The following is an 18,135-nucleotide window of genomic DNA, read 5'->3' as shown; positions in this document are numbered from 1 at the left end:
ATGTCTGAGGATGCAAAAGTAGAAGCACAGGAGCAGCTCAACAGAGTCCGCCTCAAAAAATTCTACGAGATGGCGTCACGCAAGTTCAACCCGGCAATTCCTCGCGCTATGGACGCATTCCTCAATGAAAATGATGATCCAGTCTCCTTCATTTTCCCTCTTCTTGATCAGACAGCGGTTGATGGCCCGATACCACTGCAGGAACTACTTATTCAGACCTTTGAGAGGTGGGATGAGATTTGTGAGAGGCGGGGGGGTGGATGCATGATTCCGTGCCCGATTAACTATTCGTCGGGAGAGATTTCAAGATTCCGAGCGTTAGTTGAGGAATATGCAGTGGCTCATGGCAAGTTTACCAGCCTTCTGGCACAGGTTGGAGGAGGGAAGGATGGGTGGGTGTCAAATGAGGAGTTTGAGAAGGCCATGCACGTGTTTAACCAGCATAGTGGTGAGCTGAAGCGGGTTCGGAAGAGGGTTCGGAAGAGGGTCGACGAGATCTTGGCTGTTCTTTGACCAATCCTCATATAAAATAACAGAATTCTGTTGCATATAATCATGCTTTCCATCAGATTATCCGCATTTCTCTAGCACGAGAAATTCTGAATAACGAGATACTGTGTGACCATGCACGATTCGGAGTGTCCCATTTCTCCAAATATGCTAGGCTGAGAAAGAGAAAATAGACACGCAAATAATAGCTATTATAGAATTGTTTTCAAACCATATACACCATTCGCCCCCCCAGCCAGTCTCATTCCCAATATTCCGCCATCGCTCCAAACCCCTTATCGCAATTTACTAAGGGTCTTCCAAACTAAATCCAGCCTTCTGCTTGCCTCCGCCGTTCAACTGTTCGTCATGTTAATATCTATGTCGATTCAATTCTCGATCCGAGATAGATCTAACTGATTAGTTACTAAACACATGTTGTCACGCGGCAATAAGCAAGAACGGCACCGGGTTTCTAATGACAACAGCCAGCCAGAAGTTAATGGCAGATATGGATAACTAGAATTTTGAACCTGATATCAGTTATTCTCTCAGGAAGCTAGTAGGAAAAATAATGCTAGTAAGGAAAAAAGGCCGTCGATATAAATAAATATTCGGCGACAAGAAAGGGAAATTTGACTTCGGCAACTAGTCGTTCCACCCAACTTTGTAAGCTTCCACACAATCAAACCAACCACTCTACCATCGTAACCAACCAAGCAGCTCAAAGAACGCAAAACTCTTCTAGAGACTCAGCTAAAGCTGGTTCAAAAATGTACTCTCTTGTTCTCTCTGCAGAGTTATCAGGGCAAGTATTCCTCGTTCCTTTGTTTTTATCATCCACATTTGGGATTTCCAGCTTGCTCTCCCCGCCAACATAACTTACCCCGCCGCCGTTATCCCAGCTGTTACCACAATCTGTACCGATATTGTATCTGATATATTTTCGTGATTTTGATTTATATGTGACAATTTGGTTCACAAATACAAGCAAACTCCGAACATTTGATAAAATCCAGCAGTGGTACTTGTAGGGACAGCTGATTCTGGATATTAATTTCTTTCTTTCTTTTTTCTTTTAAACAATAAATATAGGGTCACCAATCTCCGCCCGAAGGACACCGAAGAGAACCCTTACTTCTACACGTTTAAGGTGCAATGCACGTCATGTCGAGAGGTTCACCCTAACTGGATCAGTTTCAATAGATTTGTAAGTGAATTTGAGTCCTATATATACATATATATTACCTACTACTCATTTGGATTCCTGCGGTGTGGGGTTGGGGGGGTATTAGAGAAAATATATGAGTGACCACGCCATATGTTCCCAGGGAAAAAAAGAAAAGAAAAGAAAGAAAAAAACTGACGTAGGTTTTATTCACGATAGGAGAAACTTGAGGTCCCTGGCAGTCGGGGTGAGGCAAATTTCGTATGGAAATGTAGACTCTGCACGGTGAGTTGCAACAGCTGCTTGAACATATTTTGTCCCGATGGCGCTGCGTTATTGCATTGTGGGCACTATTCTGCCTTGCACACAGATGAGAAAGCAATTCCCCCGTTCTTTGATATCTCTTGAGGAGAGAGACGCGTTCTGTTTCCCAAGTCTGGATAGATCCTAAGTCCACTGTTCCAAGAATATTCAAATACTGATCGATATCCATACTATGAATGGATCGAAAAAAAAAAAAGAGGACGCATTCCGCCTCAATCACAAACCCACCCACCGCATATGAAGAATCGAATAGCAAGGGCCAAAAGGTCATTGAGTTCGATTGTCGAGGGCTCGAGTTCACGGAGTTTAAGGCTGATGTGAGTTTAATATAGCTTGTTGGATGAAGAAAAATATTTCAGCGATATCTACGGGCTACTTTTTCTCGTTTGGTGTCTTCGTTAACTGTTGGCTATTATGTGGTAGGGAGAGTGGGAAGCAAAGGGAGCAGAATCGTCGACGGTGTTTTCAGGTATCGATATTAGCGATGGCGAGTGGTATGATTACGATGAGAAGGCGGGTGAAGAGGTTAGTATCAAAGATGTCAGTTGGGAAATTCGCAGAGCATGAGTGACTCAAGGATGAAAGGAGTTATTTGGCCATGGAAGAAGGTCCATGGGCTTTCTGGGGGAACGGTGAAAATAGGATCAACGTCGGCACACGTCAGAAGTAAGGCCGAATCTGTATGCAACTAGTTCATATAAGTTGTGCTGTAAAGTCTTATGAAATATGTCATACTTACCAATCTTGCAGCAGAGCAAGTCTATTCATAAATTTAAAATTATTCCATTGTTGGACTTCCTGATGTTCTCAAGCCTAGCTTGTATGTTCTCCCGGTAAAACAGACGCCAGATACTCACACATGATCCTATAGGAACTACTCTTCTGCATTGAAATTGGGATATTGCTTTTCTCTAGATTCTTCCTCACCTTGTATGCTTTGTTATCTTCATGCTTGATTGTCTGGCAGTGTCAACTCCCGCCAGCAAGGTCGATATTGTGGTTATTTCTCTGCAACCATGCTCCACGAGTTCCGCAATGTCTATCTCGTAGGCCTAGGTAGTTTTAACAATTAGCAACTAAATGGAATGTATTACAGGCTGGTATATAAACTGTAATCTGCTATACTTCAAGCGCTCCCATAACTAGATGAGCGTGCCTGGTGCGTAATTAGCTCATTCCCGAAAAATAATGCTCTAACGTCCTTTACCACTTTCTCGTTCACAATCCTCGTTAGCCTGACCATGTCATGTTGAACTCTATTTGTAATTGATAGGCCACTGAGACAAAGAAGGTTGATCATCAATCATTATCAGTGGCATTCACTGATAGTAGAGACAATGAATCAATACTAATTAATCATACAGACTACTAGTTCTAAATATCAATATAGAAATGCAAATATTGTCTAGATATATAGAAAGTAGCTTTTTAAGTTAATTCTTGACTCTTGACTGCCAAAGCAGTTAAAATAAGTCTATTTTCACTATTCTTTCTTCCTTGATCATGAATATATGAGGTTGATGTCTGAGTAATTTAATTGGTAACTAACTAGCGTTGAAAGTGGACCATATCACGTAGTCAGGCTAACCAGGATGTTGTTGGCCCTAGGCTACCCATTACGGACTAGCGCACCGCATATATGCCTCAGCTGCCTACATGCTCATACAACCACTTAGACGTCCCGCAGATGTGGTGTGAATGAGAAAGTGGTGAACTACGTTGATAAATTTTCGGAACGTTCTAATCTGTGCTTTATCTGACCCTACCTATTACGGACTAGCGCTCCGCACATACATATATACCTCAAAACTGCCTGCATGCTCATACAATCATGCTTATACAACCATACTCATACAGCCTTGCTAATACAACCACTTCGACGTCCAACAATTTATCATCTCCACAAAAACGTGTTCGCTCTCCGCGTGACTAGGTAATAAGACAACCCCAGACCCATTTAACATCAGAAGTCACACCACACCAGACATTTTTCTTCTGGAATAACAATGAGCCAAATAACACCCGAAGACACGTTTACCCAAAAAGTGCGCCTTCTGCGAGCCGATTACCAGAGAAAGAGGGACAGGAGTAACCTTGTTCCTCCAGCTGGTCGACCAGTGATAGACCTAAAAGTGGACATGGTTGACGGCGTTCTCTACTACACGTATTGGTACGAAGGCGAGGCTCGTCAAGGCCAGTGCATCCGGTTGGCTGCCATACCTGGCACCCTTTCTGGTGACATACTCCGTCTAGAGCAGAACCTGCCTCTGCTGGAAGGCGACTACGAAGTTGTTGGTGACCAATTACGCCCTCTCGAACATGCTCCACTGCCTCCTGAGCTAGACGATGACTCTGAGGATCTCAGTGCTCTTCTCGCATTGCTGCCTGTGGTGAAAGTCGACACCAATAAACATTTCACCAAGAAGGGCAAATACAAGAGTGAGATTCAAAACCTGCTCAAATGCCAAGGCGGATCCTGTCCGGGAGCGCCAAAATCCAACCACATCATTCAGCTACTCGGAAAATCATCTGAGGATGAGCTGGTATTCGAGAAATTCAGGGCGCGCTACACCTTAGCATTAGTGTATACCCTTGCTGTGTACAAAAGCTGGATTCTACAGCTAATCTCTGGGCTGAAGTGCCTCCATTCCCTTGGGATAGTTCATCGCGATCTCCGCATCGACAATCTGGTGTTCTCTTCCGATGGTTCTCGCCTACTTATCTGTGACCTCGAGTCTCGTTGGGGGAATCATCTGGCGCCCGAGATCTCCCACGAGCCGGTGTTAGAAGCTGGCTGGACTGAAAAGTCGGACATCTACGATCTAGGTTATGTTATAAAGGGCATGATATACGGAAACGTCCCGATTACACATCAGGTGGAATGGCATGTTCCCGAACCTCTGGATGCCATTGTGGATGCTTGTACTCACGACGTGCCAGAGGAACGTCCAAGTCTCGATGATTTGTACGACATGGTTAATGAAATCGACTTAAACATGAAGACACACGTGTAGCTCGGTTGTTTTGAAGAGGATTAATGAAAATAAGCAGGGCTATTAGCAGGGAGCCAAGAATTCATGTATGACATTAGTTAGGAAGGTCCTAGTTTAGAGACAAAAACGAAAGAAAACCAATCGCTATTCATTGTCCTGGTTCAGTGTTTCCTGCCAGACAGTAAAACTCCCAGCATTCAACCATCACTACTTTAAATGGGATAATGGGATCTTGTCCCTGCATTGACTCAGTAAGCTTGCGAAGCTCCATAGCGAGTGTTCATCCATACCTTTGTGTGCTGCACTTCCTCGAGTGATTCGTGAATCACACACGATCATGCATGACATGGTGACAGGATCGCCTTTGCCCAGATTCCAGGCCGTCTCGGTGTGGTTGGCTAGTTGCGCTGAGGCCTCTGAAAGCGGCGTCAGAATGTTCTTGCGCCCATCTGTGTGCTCGACCATCCTGCCTTTGTCTTCGTTATCAATGTGGTATAGGCCCAGAACCCCAATATGAGACGTAAGCTGGTTGAATGCGGCAAGAAGAGCAGCCGGCGGCGGGGTGGTGGGTCGGGTGGTGAACTCGTACGCTTCCCCAGAACAAAGCCAGCGCTCAGGGTAGTATTCCACCAGTGACGTTGCCTTTTCCGGCTGTGACACATTTCCCCTAGCAAGCATTATCTCATCGTCGGTCAGAATGCAGTGTGCGTGGACAAGGCAGAGGCCAAAGACATTTCCATATTCAGCAAGGAGTTGCCCCACGGCTGCAAACAGTTTCTCACGTTCGACGAAGCGCTTTTCCGCGTCCTCAAGAGTCGGGAGCGTGTTATACAATGTAGCCGCTGTCGCCATTGTTGAGGCTTGAAGGAGAAGGGTGCCAGATGAGAGTCTTGGTAAAAAACGGCGTCGTTTGAAAGATTTCTGCCGCCGATTATGGTGTTTTTCTTGCCATCACAACACTTATTGGATGGGTACAAAAGGCAGTATTTATGCGTGAAAAGTGATCCTCTTGTGTTGCTGGGACGGCAGTTTGCCCACCCTTGTCAGTTGAAAAGGTTGAACAAGTAATTGGGTTTCCTGTATGGGCGTTAACCATCTTATTCGCGCCTGGTGGGTTGGTGGCTTGACAATATGCCTACACAGTAGACAAAGCTGTTTGCAGGAATTTTGAATTTGCCATTTTACACAGCTAACATGGGCAAGATGAAAAAGCCATGGGTTGATCCGTTTGGATAACCAACGTCCATTCTTTGGATGCAACACCAAGCCCATCAATTCAGTAAGTTATAAGCTCCAATACCTTCATGTACCGTTCTGCTTTAGCAATGAGGCTGAATTTCGAAGCAAGCACCCTTCCGGGATGGATTCATTATACCTGAAAACTGCCTGTTTGCTTTGCGCATTTTAAAGTTTCCTCGCCCTTCCCGATCACAGCACCAACAGAATGGTGCTTTTTCAATAAATAAGATTTTATCACACAAAAGCTATTATTTTATATTTGTAAGTAAAAAGCTAGATGCTTATCAATAGATATATATAGATGATAGAATTCACTGTTAGAAAGAATCAGGGCTCTACTTTGTAGTAGAATTTATTGCTAGACATCTTATGAACGATCTTTGACTAGTAACCTGCACTAAACTTTAAAATAGCTTAAATTAGTTGGTTAACTAGCCAACCTCCAGGTGACTAACCTTGTATAGCCCAATTTCCGTCGAACAAGAATTGAATAGTGTAAGGCAAAGGGCATGAAACCAGGCTTTGAGTGTTTGCATATTGCTTTGGTCCGCTGCCAAAGAGAGAATTGTTGCCTAGATGTACGCCATAGCTTTTTCGATGTGCAGCTCTTGCAACGTGCCAAGACATAGGGTGCAGCTTGATAGGCTGGACATATATTGTTTACATGGACCGGAACAGGCATAATTTGATGTCCTGCAGCTGGGCCGTCCATCACGGTTCGGGTGTTGGTTATGGTTATGCCTGGAGTATGTTTGGGCAGTGCACGGCTTGAGAAATAGCAAACACATGTAGAGGAGACTACACGTCGGCTGACCCCTCGGGTGACTCACCTGAACTACGCTAGTGTAGGTCACCTGACCCTATAGAAAAGCTGACTAGTCAAAGGGTCAGTTGAGCTCCGTAGAAACTTAACCTCTTACAACATCTTACAAAACAACCGCCCGCCCCCCCCCACACTCACCATTCCCACCACCCTTTCCCCAACAATCAGTGACTAGTAGAATATCAATAATCCAACTACACAAAATAATAAGAATTGCCACAATGATCAGTACATTAGAAAAGCATGTAAGTATTTGACTAGTCACTAACTGGTTCTTCACTGGTATACTAAATAATATACAGTGTCAGTATCAACAATACTTGAAGATTGAAAAGAGAGAGCTTGTGCTTCCAGATTTCAATGTAACAGTGAGTTTCTCTAGCAGCTTGATTTGCAGTTACTAGTAACTGACTGATATTTGATTAGAAGTAAATCAAGTTGTTTGTTGAAGAAGTCTTCTGTTGTTTTCTGAGTTGTGTCAATTTAGTAAGTTTTGTTTGACTGATTGAGAAATGATGGGAACTGATATTCAATCAGTCTCTGACTAGTCAGATCAAAATGACTACAAACAATCTCAGAAAGTATGTGAAAAAACATGCTGGGGCAAATGTTGCAGATGGAGGCTGAGAAGATGGCATAGCATATAATGATATTGATAGAGCTCTTGATATGAGTTGATTTCACTAGTATTTATGAAATGCAGCACTAGTGGTTGATTAGTTGCTAACTAGTAAATAGCATTTTACAAAATGATTATTGCAAATTATGAGAATAATGCAGTGGGAATGACTAGTTCTGTATCAGTTATACAATTGAAAGAACTGAGTGATGAGTCAATTGCTGAAACAGAGACAGAGTCAGCTGTGGAGAAGGTATCTTTACTTATAAGAAAGAATGACAAGTTTGTAAGTAGTTCAATATCAGTGCTGAATTGATAGACAACTGATTACTAACTACTCATATTCAGCACAATATCACCTTGATTAAAAAAATTGTGAAAGATCAAGAACTTTCAATTCCATGCAAGGCATGTAAGAAAACTGGGAATGATAAGTAATACAATCAGTAGTTATATAGTTAATTAATGATAGACACCAGTGGCTGACTAGTATTAACAGTCTGTTGTAAAGATTTTGAGAAGTGTTGTTACAAGATGCTGTTTTTTTTGTCTTTGAAAGTAACTAGTGATGTATCAGTTGTTGTTGAGTTCTCAGAGATAGAGAGGGAACTGTTGAAATCCTCTGAGAAGAAAGTGAAGAAGAATGATGAGGAATCTGAGAAGAGAGAGGAGTATGAGAAAGCATCAGAGAATGAGGAGGATGAAATGATCAGTTAAGAATCAGTGGATAACTACTTATAACTAGTTTATGACTAGTTTTTTTCATATTATGTTTTTTGCATTATTGACTAGTGCTTAGCACTAGTCATTTTCACAGTTCTTTTATTAAAGTGACTACTAGTCACTAACTAATACCCCATCAGTCATAGCACTGATGATTTTTACTTTTCTTAAATTCTCTTCATTAAATCACTATCAGTCATTGTCTGATAGTCATCTAAAATTTTCAAGATCTGTTGTGTTTTTTCAATTATGAATATCAGTGTAGTACTAGTCATGATTGATATTACACTAGTTGATATATAATTTCTTTTTTATTTAAAGTTTGCAACTACTAGTTCTTTACTACTAGTTACTAGTGAGAAGATAGTAATATTTATACAATTTGTACTATTTTATCAGTCAATGATCAGTTATATTTGATATTGAATTTCAGATCTAATATATATTTATCTGTTGCTCAGCATTTTCATTTATTGAAATTTATCTACAATTTTTACAATGTATTTTTTTACATACATATATATCCATTATATAGTTTTTCAAATGACTCTTTTTGTTTTACTAATCCATGCAATATATCTTTATTGTTTTGAGTAAATGACTAGTTGAAAACTAATATTTGATTAGTGAGATAAAAAATCTTGTTTCATTTTTTGCAATTTCAACTGAGCATATTGATTATTTAGTTTCAACTGCTCAATCTCAGCTGCTTGATGTCAAAGATTCATTTCTTGATTTTTAAAAATCAATTCCTTTTCATGAATCTGTAATTTCTGGAGATTCATTGAAGCAGCTTGTCTGAGGGGTGGTACAGATAGTTCTTGACTGAAACTACACTAGTCAGTTACTGATATCATACAAGTAAGACACTACTGATATTAAACATACTTGAGAGCTTGTGAATGATTTGACTGTGGCTCACTGCTTTGTAATGATATTACAGATGATGTGCATGAACACTGTCAATTTCTTGTTCCTCTTTTAGAAAATAATATATTAGCACTAGTGAAATACTAATCCTTAATTAGTTATTACACATCTTGCTGAGGTACTTCTACACTGTGATTGAGATCAATTTCAAATATTATCAGAAGATGAGACTTGATCTAGCAGAGAATTCTCCTTCAACACTTTCTCATCTCAAGCTCATTTGCATTGTTCTATTACTAGTCAATCACTAATAGAGAACTAATATATCAAAGTTATCTCATCTCTGACAATGCTGTTGAAATATCTTTGACTTAGTGCATTTAATCAATTGTTATATGAAAGATCAAATTTGTTGTATATCTTGAGCTGATTAACATTTCTGACATTCAATGTTCAGTCACTAGTTTCTGATTAGTATATTACTGCTGAATGATTAGTGATATAACTTACTGAAGTACAGTTTCAAGTAAGAATGCATATTGCCCTCATATCAAAAATTTGTTATGAGTCTGTTCAACAGCATTTGTATGCTTTTGAATTTTTTGATAAATTTCAGTTGCTATAAAAGAGCAATGTTTATTAAATTCAGCTGTAATAACAGACTGCATTTTGTGGCATGCTCAGTTGACAACATTGATTGACTCATTGTCTGAATAATATTATTAGTAAATGACTGATAATCAATCAGTGAATAATCAGTTATAATATCTACTCATCAATTATTAATCTGCATAGTTTTATATAGTCACTATAACTGATGCAAGTTAAAAGACTTTGCATATGATGATGAAGATCAGAACTAGTTGAACTAGTTTCAATTATATAATCAATTTCTTGAAAAAAGTGAATATAACAGAAGATAATAAGATTTCTCAACTGTCATTTTCATTCTCACTGCTGTGGGTTGATTTCATTTACAGCAAGTCTCAGATCTAACTAGTCAGTTACTGATCAAGTATTACTTATTTATCAGTAATTAATTTATCAGTCATCTGCTTTGTATTCATATTCATCACAACAGTATAAAGTTCATCATTATACAAATGATGAAAGATCATATTCTGCTCTGTTACATCTTTAACAAGTGTAAAAAATCTAAGAAATAGATCTTTGTACATTGTAATTGTTTCAGTATTGATAATGATATGCAGAAGAGTAAAGACTAATAGTTCACTTGTTAGATATTAGTAATATACTAGTCAGAGATATGACTTACTTTTGTTTTACTCTGATAACATTGTAGTAAGAATAATTTCATTTATATATTGATTCTGAATCTGTTTGAATGATATATCAATTTCAAATGATTTTAGTGTGACAAGAACCTTGATTTGTTCTTTGAATGCACAGAAAATTATAAATTCACTGTTTGACTCATAAATGCACTGAATATAAGACTATTCACATTATCAAGACTGATCAGTCACTAGTGGATAATTGATGAACAACTGATGAATAACTGATACTTATATTGTTGTCTTATTGATCTTGCTTATATTAATAGACAATATCTGCAAAATCTCTCTCTTCTGAACAGTGAAATAAACACTCTTTATAAATAAGAGCTGCAATTTGATTCATATTCACTAAACTTATATGAATCTGAACAAAGATATTTGTATAATATCTTTGACAGAGTTCTTTGATCTGTGAGAACTTGAGAAAGAGAGCTACAAGTAAATGATATTAGTTGAATACTAGTATATAATTAGTGAATAATAAGTAACATACTGAGAGTGAGATCTGAATCATTCATTTGATGAATCAGATGAGCAACATCACATATAATATTGTTTGATATTCATGATGAAAAAGATGGTGAATGAGAATGTATTCCATGAGATTTTAATGCAATATAGAGTTTATTTTGCTAATCAATTGAAATAAGAATATCAAATATAACATTGTATGATTGATGTATTAATATTCCTCACCTCTGAGTATGATCAATATCTAGAGTATATTAATTAATAACTGATGAACTACTACTTATTGATTAGTGAGCAACTTACTGTAATGAGTTCATTGAGTGTTTGTTGGAAATATACCACTGCATAACTCAGCTTCAATTTGTAATTCTCTCTCAAAAAACTGATTTAAATAGAAGATATTAATTCTAGAACTTGTTGATATTGCAAGAAAAAGATGAGTTGAGTTGTGAGGTGTATAGTTCACACAGACAATATATGGTTGGAAAACACCAGCAATATTCTATTATCATTATCAGTTATCAACTAGTGTTTCTCTGAGCAATGACTAGTTAGAGATCTACTTCTGAAATACTTACTGATTGTGTAAAGATTCATCATTCAGATTTGCATATTGACAGAGAATTTTCACTGCATGCACAGTATGAATCAAATTGTTGTTTTATACTATAGTATATACTAGTATAATATTAGTGTTGTACTGAAAGAATACTAGTGATAAATCAGTTATAATAAACCCAATTGCTGTCTGAATTGATGATCTGTCTGTCTCTGAAGTTAAAGTGATTTAACAAGCAGATAGTCTCTGCTATAAAGTCTCATCAACTTGAATATATTGAAAATTCATCAAATCTGATTGTATATATTCACAGTGTTGAATATCAGAATATTTATATTGATGTTGTATAACAGATGTTTGTAGATATAATGAATAGATCTTTTTTGAAAAGACAGTTCATGACTTTCTATATTGAATCTATGTTGACATGAATGTATTAGTATCTCACTAGCAATATACTGATTATTCACTAGTGATTTATATCAGTGATCATGGTTTTTTAGCATTCTCATCATCAAGCAACTGTGTATCAATGATATATGTATATCCATCTTCTGAGATTGCTGGATATTCAGAAATAAAACTAATATGCTCTATTTTCTGTGTAGAAAGTGTGCTTGTACTCCAGCAATCTATCAAAATAATGGATTCATAAGTTGGCTTACTAGTCAGTAAGCAATCAAATAGTAGTAAAAGACTAGTTTCATATACTGTGCTTTCATCCAAAACTTCTGTGTGTTTCTCAAGTCAATGCTCTTGATTCAAATCATGATCTAATAGATTACTATCATCTGAGAAAGAATCAATATTCATTTTTGCTGTGTGTATTAACAGATGTATCAGAAGGTAAAAGTTCATTTTTGTTTTATTCTCAGCTGACCCTTTTTGTGCCAAGAATTGTTTTGGGTCAGGTGACCTACACTAGCGTAGTTCAGGTGAGTCACCCGAGGGGTCAGCCGACGTGTAACCTGCATGTAGAGTGCATGTTTCCGCGCCGTCTGAGGCGTCACTGACACCGCTAGGGAAGGGGGAGGAGAAAGTAGTAGATTGGATAAGATGGTGTTGAACTATGTATCTTATAACAAACTCAATAATGGCATCGAACAGGAATACTCCCGAGTTTTAAATTCAATCATTAGCATCCCGGAGTTTGCTGCAAATTTGCAATCAGCCGATTGGACCATGATGGAGTGCCTCCAAGACAAATAAGATCGTTTCTCATACTAAATTAGCATGGTGGTGCAAAGTGGCCGAGAAAGTGGTGTCGCTGGGCCACTGGGGCAAAAGAACTTGATAGCACACAGTAGCCAAGCGCGCACAACAACTAGGATGCGTGCTAACTATTTATTTGCGCAAACGCGGGGAAGTGCCGTGACATCCTCAATTGCCCATTTTTACTGAAGTATCAAGATAGTCAAGCCCTACCTTACAGCTTCCCACATGGGTTACCCCTACATGACGATTTTGAGGCCCCTCTTGGAGCCATCGCGTGACAAATTGATCATGAGTATTTGTATTTTCTAATTTGAAGGATTCGGCTCGTTCGGGGCGTTGTGTTTGTTGAAATTTGATATAAGTCAAGATCCTTAATAAATTAAAAGAACTCTTTCTTCCATATAAGAAGCTTTGCTGTCTTTGAATGTTGACATTTTTATTGGTTGAGTTGAAAGAATACTATGTTTCACAATCAAAAGTGCTGTTTTTGCGGTTGAAAATCGCGACTCGACCCTGATTGGGTGACCTTCTCACCGCCTAATTCGGCAGATTACTCGCAACTCAGTGAAATCCTTCAGACTCCAGAGAGCTCATCAACTTACATCCTCGCGCTCACGAACCATACAAACCCCACCACTTACTCCCTTTTATATCTCTTTAGGGTCGTTGTCCTCTTCCACAGGGCCCTACCTCATATCTGACTTCTAGACATAATACATCCTAATTTACAATGACAGTAGGTGCCAACGTACCAAATCAAAGCCAGGCCGCATTACTTTCTTATCAACGCCTTCCTCCCATTTTTGATAACCCCGCTATGCGATGGATGTTAAAGTCTAACATATTTTCATATCAATAGTTCATACCTTTAAACCCGCGGCCTATGCTGCAATCTCTGTACGTCTCTTACCAATGACATGCCTTCCCACGACCTCCCTTCCCAACCAGAACCACTCGGCCCCTTTCCCCGTCACTACTTGCTTCTATCCCAATGTTCCCGAAAGAGGTTTCTTTTGCTTTTTCTGTTTTTTCCTTCTCTACTTCAGCTAACGCTGTGTTCCTGTTCTTAATTTTTTTCGTTCTGGTACAGCGTCAACGAAGATGTCCTCGTGCGCCTGAAATGGGGACATACAGAATACAAGGGCCAGCTCGTCAGCGTTGATTCCTATATGAATATCCAATTGTCGAATACGGAGGAATTTATCGAGGGCAAGAGCACGGGTAGTTTGGGACAGGTTTTGATAAGGTTAGCTTTCTTTCTTTTTCTTTTTTTTTTTTTCTTTGCTCCACCCCCCACTTCCCATGGGGATCTTTCTCTTCCTCGCTCTTCGTTCTCTCGAGGTCTTTTTGCAAATTGGAGCCATTGCCGTGGTACTTAAGGCTGTGGCTCCCCGGACCCACACCCCCCAAGTCGGTGGAGGAATGGCTGTGTTCTTTTCTGTTCTAGTGTTTATCTATATGTGGATACGAAATTGTGCCATGCGCGCTAACTCGCGACCTGCCTCACCATTTGTCTAGGTGTAATAACGTCCTTTGGATATCAGCAGCGAAAGGCGTGGAGATGAACGACGTACAGATGGCTGAGGGATAAAAGCCTGTACAAGGACAATAGAGAAAACATATCAAGAAAAACTCAGAAGGAAAATAAAAAAGAGAAAAGAAAGGATTACGAAAATGGGACAACCAAGTCTTCAAATATCTGGCGATTGGGGCGTTTTTTTTTTTTTTTCTTATTGTTTTGTTATTTTCTATTTTTTTAAATTTTTATTTTATTGTTAAATTCACTGTTAGTTATTGCGTTACGCTCATGAGGAGTATACATATTCAGATAAACTCCTTGGAAGCTTCCCATGCCTTTTTGCATAGCCTTAACTTTTGAAAGGGGCAGAGTGAGAAAATGAAGAAATTTACGAGCACCACCAACGTTGAACCCAGGAAACCGTTCCTCGACTTCACGACTCGTGTATACACTTGTTTGAAGGATTGTGCGGGCCGGGGCTAGACTTACCTAGGTACCCGGTGTTGGCTTGGGTCTCAAACGGTTCGAATATTGGTTCCTTTATTCCTTTTACTCCCGCAGGATGGCTTTATGTTGCAATTAGGTCTGTGTCACGAGAAGAGAAGTAGAGAGGGAAGGAAACTAAATAAAAGGGAGTTGGCTATCTACGGGGATGGTTAACGGAATGTTCTTTAGGGGCATTCATTCCGTGGGCTCTATCCGTATCTCAAAGATGGGTGGGTACACTGGTGACTGGGCCCCGATATTCTATGCATAAAGTACAACCATGCGAGGGATGGTGGCATGTGTAACGCGGCAGTTCCGAGAGGGTTCTCAAAGGTGTCAGTCAGTCAGGGCTACAGGATGAGGAGCCATAGGGTAGGGCTTAACTATCCGATTGACCAATGAGCAAAATCTCAATGCAAGAGATTATAAGAGTTTCTCATGATATAGGACAAGATATTCCAGGAGGACTTCAAGAGCTTGATAGAAAAACGAATCACTGCATTTTATAATGAAGGAGTGGCTACCTAGCTATGTAGAATGGATCAATCCTTTTCACAGTTCTAGCTTTTTCACTATTCTTTGAAATATAATACAGTTTATTTTTCAAAATTACTTCATCTCTTGAAAGTAGGGATGAAGAGTTTCAAATCTGAAAAAGCTGAGGATTGGTTCCATCATTTCTAGTGATTCAGTCAGCAATAATCCCCCTAGATGCCCAAACTGAATGGAATCTAGAATACACCATCTTAACACCTAATATAAAGCCATTTCGATTGCCTTGTTGTAGAGAGCTAACCAATGGCGTGAGGAGACAGGCAGCAATTCCCGCACAGAATTAGTGAGCGGAATGTTATTGATCGGGTATTGAATTGAGGTGGGAATAGAGATTGCTCGGAAGTTAAAGGGCAAGCGTTGTTTCTCAGTCTATATTGGGTGGAAACAACCACGCATTCACCAGAAAGAGGGCCATCCCTCATCTTCAACCAGCTGGATAGTCTGCTATAATTCGGATAAAGCCAGTGCGAGGCCGGCCGACAGGGCCCGCGTAACTTCGAGAGGAAATAGGCGGCTGAAAGAGACTTCTCTAAGATTGCATCTTGCTGGAGTCATTGTATAGCATGGATGGGTCCCATTGGGGCCATGTAACTCGAATTCATCTAGGGGTAATGGTATTGAATGGCGCCCCGGATGGGCGGACAAGGACAATGGCCGTGGCGCAGAGAGAGCTTGGAGAACCTTCGTCTCATGTGGATGCCAGTTTGCTATACCAACTTTGACAGCAACGTAGCTCTTCAGATGAGTGTCTTGCGCAAGCCAAACAGTTGAATAGCCTCCAAAACCAAGTTTGCCCACAATGCGGTATCGCTCATGTAGCATATCCCCAATCATGATAGGATGATATCCCCCCGGGTTGTACTTTTCAAGCGACTCTGCACCATCAATCCAGTTGTACTGGACATCTCCTTCATCGCGCGGCATTGTGGTTGAGGCACTACAAGACGAGAAGCTCAACCCAACCCTATGGAAGCTGCAAATGGAGAGTGAGCGAGACACTGGAGTTGAGAGAGGAAGGGGTTTTGACAATAAGAAAGCAGGGATGACAGAGGCGGCTATTTTGGAAGAGCGAGACATCTCAATTCGATGTGGTGATTGATTGGTGGTCAGCTCGGCAGCACGAAAGGTGCATCCATGTTGTGGTTTAGGGATCTTGAGCAGGCAGGTAGCAAAAGAAACGCGCACATCGTGGAAAGTCAGCTCAACTCTTAAATAGAGCCAGGACACGAAATATCATGCATGCTAAAAGTACTATCATCACAACACTCAGTCTTCATCCGTTTCTTCTGCAAGAGCATGAATATAGTGGGTAAGAAAGAGAAAAGTTCTGCTCAAAAGACAGTTAACAACAGTTCATTTGTTGCTAGTCTTCTTATAAGTCCGACCTAGGCTTAGCCTAGTATTAGGTAAGCCAGGGGGCTGGTTAGCATTCTGATCCCTCTTTTTCATTCCAAATAAAAAACATAAAAGAGCAAGCACTCATGTTTTTCATTTTACCATGATGAATCCATTACTTCGACAAGTCTTTTCCTTCATAATATCCTCCTTTCAAGCAATATGGTATCCTTTCAAGACTGTATTTGGTTCAGTATTCAAGGCCTTGTATGATTCGACATCCGGAACGAGCGATACGGAAGCGCTGAACATATGTTCAATACCTCATTCAAAAGCTGTCAGTTTACAATGTATGTTGCTAGTCATAAATGATTGCTGATGAATACAGAACGGCTCGATTGTAAATGGATGCGATCTAAATGCTACCTCCCATATAGAGATTGTCGAAGTGCGGCGGTATTACCCTCCAGGGGTTTCAGAGATCATCGGTCGCGGCGGCGAGTGCTTCATCGGTGCCATCGATGATTTGACTGTTATGAAATACCCGTGTATCCCCGGAAACTTTGAAAGCATTCATACAGAGGCCCATCTTCTTAGGATCCTTGGGACTCATCCCCGAATCATCGCGTCGAAGGGCCTGACGGAACATGGCCTTCTTCTGCAACGTGCCTCGAACGGTTCGCTGAGCGACTACATTGCATCTCAATCATTTATACCTCTTAGCCAGAAATTGCTCTGGTGCAAACAAGCCGCTGAAGCAGCCAGTTACATACATACGAAACATGTCATTCACTGTGACATAAACCTTCGAAATTTTCTGCTTGACAAGAATTTTGATCTCCTGCTGGCAGACTTCCAAGGGATGCTGAAATCAGCTGATGGGGAAATATTACTGGATGGCCTGTCTCGAGAGTGTTCGAAGTCATACATGCCTCGTTCCCATGGTGACTATGCATGTGTGCGGACTGATCTCTTTGCTCTTGGTTCTGCTATCTACTTCATCATGACTGGACACGAGGTTTTCCCAGAGCTTGACAGCCTTACGCAGGATGAAGAAATATCGTCTCGCTTCGAAAATGGGGTATTCCCAACTGACAACCATCTTTGCTGTCATATTACGGAGAAATGCTGGAGGCAGCAGTACAAGTCGGCAGATGAAATTGTTTCTGATTTATATCTAATCCAAGCGTCCGAGGCGGTTTCTGAATAGTTTCCGACGGCGACGTGTAATATATTTTACAATAAGCAGGTATGTCCGACTGTTAGTTTAAAAAACCGCGGTTAGAAGACAAAGGATTGCAGGAGGATGGGCACATCTTTTAGTCGAAGTTGCCTACGGATCAACTTGGACTGCTTGCATTTACCGGGATGAGCGTTATGCCAAAAGTCCACGCAGGATTCTTCGAGATACGCAGTCCCGACTCACAACTCGTGCCCTTAGTCAGGCGC

General features: G+C 40.3%; 8 protein-coding genes across 8 annotated transcripts; 6 read left to right on the top strand and 2 right to left on the bottom strand.

The window, feature by feature from the left end:
- Positions 1–513, top strand: HCBG_05074 (uncharacterized protein; the record flags this gene model as incomplete). The annotated part of the gene is made up of 1 exon (XM_045432123.1): positions 1–513. One exon carries the CDS (start codon positions 1–3, stop codon positions 511–513), a length of 513 nt encoding a protein of 170 aa, XP_045287335.1.
- A 749-nt stretch (positions 514–1,262) lies between these two features.
- HCBG_05073 (DUF866 domain-containing protein) lies at positions 1,263–2,548 on the top strand (the record flags this gene model as incomplete). Its single annotated transcript, XM_045432122.1, has 5 exons — positions 1,263–1,288; positions 1,585–1,699; positions 1,877–1,942; positions 2,179–2,298; positions 2,405–2,548. 5 exons carry the CDS (start codon positions 1,263–1,265, stop codon positions 2,546–2,548), a joined length of 471 nt encoding a protein of 156 aa, XP_045287334.1.
- Positions 2,549–3,987: 1,439 nt separating this feature from the next.
- On the top strand, positions 3,988–5,120 carry HCBG_05072 (uncharacterized protein; the record flags this gene model as incomplete). The annotated part of the gene is made up of 1 exon (XM_045432121.1): positions 3,988–5,120. The coding sequence occupies one exon, from the start codon at positions 3,988–3,990 to the stop codon at positions 4,993–4,995; it is 1,008 nt and encodes a 335-aa protein (XP_045287333.1).
- A 134-nt stretch (positions 5,121–5,254) lies between these two features.
- Positions 5,255–5,826, bottom strand: HCBG_05071 (uncharacterized protein; the record flags this gene model as incomplete). The annotated part of the gene is made up of 2 exons (XM_045432120.1): positions 5,255–5,278; positions 5,308–5,826. The coding sequence occupies 2 exons, from the start codon at positions 5,824–5,826 to the stop codon at positions 5,255–5,257; spliced, it is 543 nt and encodes a 180-aa protein (XP_045287332.1).
- Positions 5,827–6,950: 1,124 nt separating this feature from the next.
- On the top strand, positions 6,951–8,372 carry HCBG_05070 (uncharacterized protein; the record flags this gene model as incomplete). The annotated part of the gene is made up of 6 exons (XM_045432119.1): positions 6,951–6,959; positions 7,339–7,404; positions 7,585–7,621; positions 7,775–7,941; positions 8,004–8,067; positions 8,155–8,372. The coding sequence occupies 6 exons, from the start codon at positions 6,951–6,953 to the stop codon at positions 8,370–8,372; spliced, it is 561 nt and encodes a 186-aa protein (XP_045287331.1).
- Positions 8,373–13,521: 5,149 nt separating this feature from the next.
- HCBG_05069 (mRNA splicing protein SMX3) lies at positions 13,522–14,382 on the top strand (the record flags this gene model as incomplete). The annotated part of the gene is made up of 4 exons (XM_045432118.1): positions 13,522–13,527; positions 13,651–13,688; positions 13,882–14,037; positions 14,310–14,382. The coding sequence occupies 4 exons, from the start codon at positions 13,522–13,524 to the stop codon at positions 14,380–14,382; spliced, it is 273 nt and encodes a 90-aa protein (XP_045287330.1).
- A 1,413-nt stretch (positions 14,383–15,795) lies between these two features.
- Positions 15,796–16,275, bottom strand: HCBG_05068 (protein kinase; the record flags this gene model as incomplete). Its single annotated transcript, XM_045432117.1, has 1 exon — positions 15,796–16,275. One exon carries the CDS (start codon positions 16,273–16,275, stop codon positions 15,796–15,798), a length of 480 nt encoding a protein of 159 aa, XP_045287329.1.
- Positions 16,276–16,852: 577 nt separating this feature from the next.
- Positions 16,853–17,896, top strand: HCBG_05067 (uncharacterized protein; the record flags this gene model as incomplete). Its single annotated transcript, XM_045432116.1, has 2 exons — positions 16,853–17,023; positions 17,075–17,896. The coding sequence occupies 2 exons, from the start codon at positions 16,853–16,855 to the stop codon at positions 17,894–17,896; spliced, it is 993 nt and encodes a 330-aa protein (XP_045287328.1).
- Between the last annotated feature and the right edge of the window lie 239 nt (positions 17,897–18,135).

Source organism: Histoplasma capsulatum, assembly GCF_000150115.1.
Source record: "Histoplasma capsulatum G186AR genomic scaffold supercont2.6, whole genome shotgun sequence".
Lineage (NCBI taxonomy): Eukaryota > Fungi > Ascomycota > Eurotiomycetes > Onygenales > Ajellomycetaceae > Histoplasma > Histoplasma capsulatum.
The sequence above is the reverse complement of the archived record's forward strand: the minus strand, read 5'-3'. Positions and strand labels throughout refer to the sequence as shown.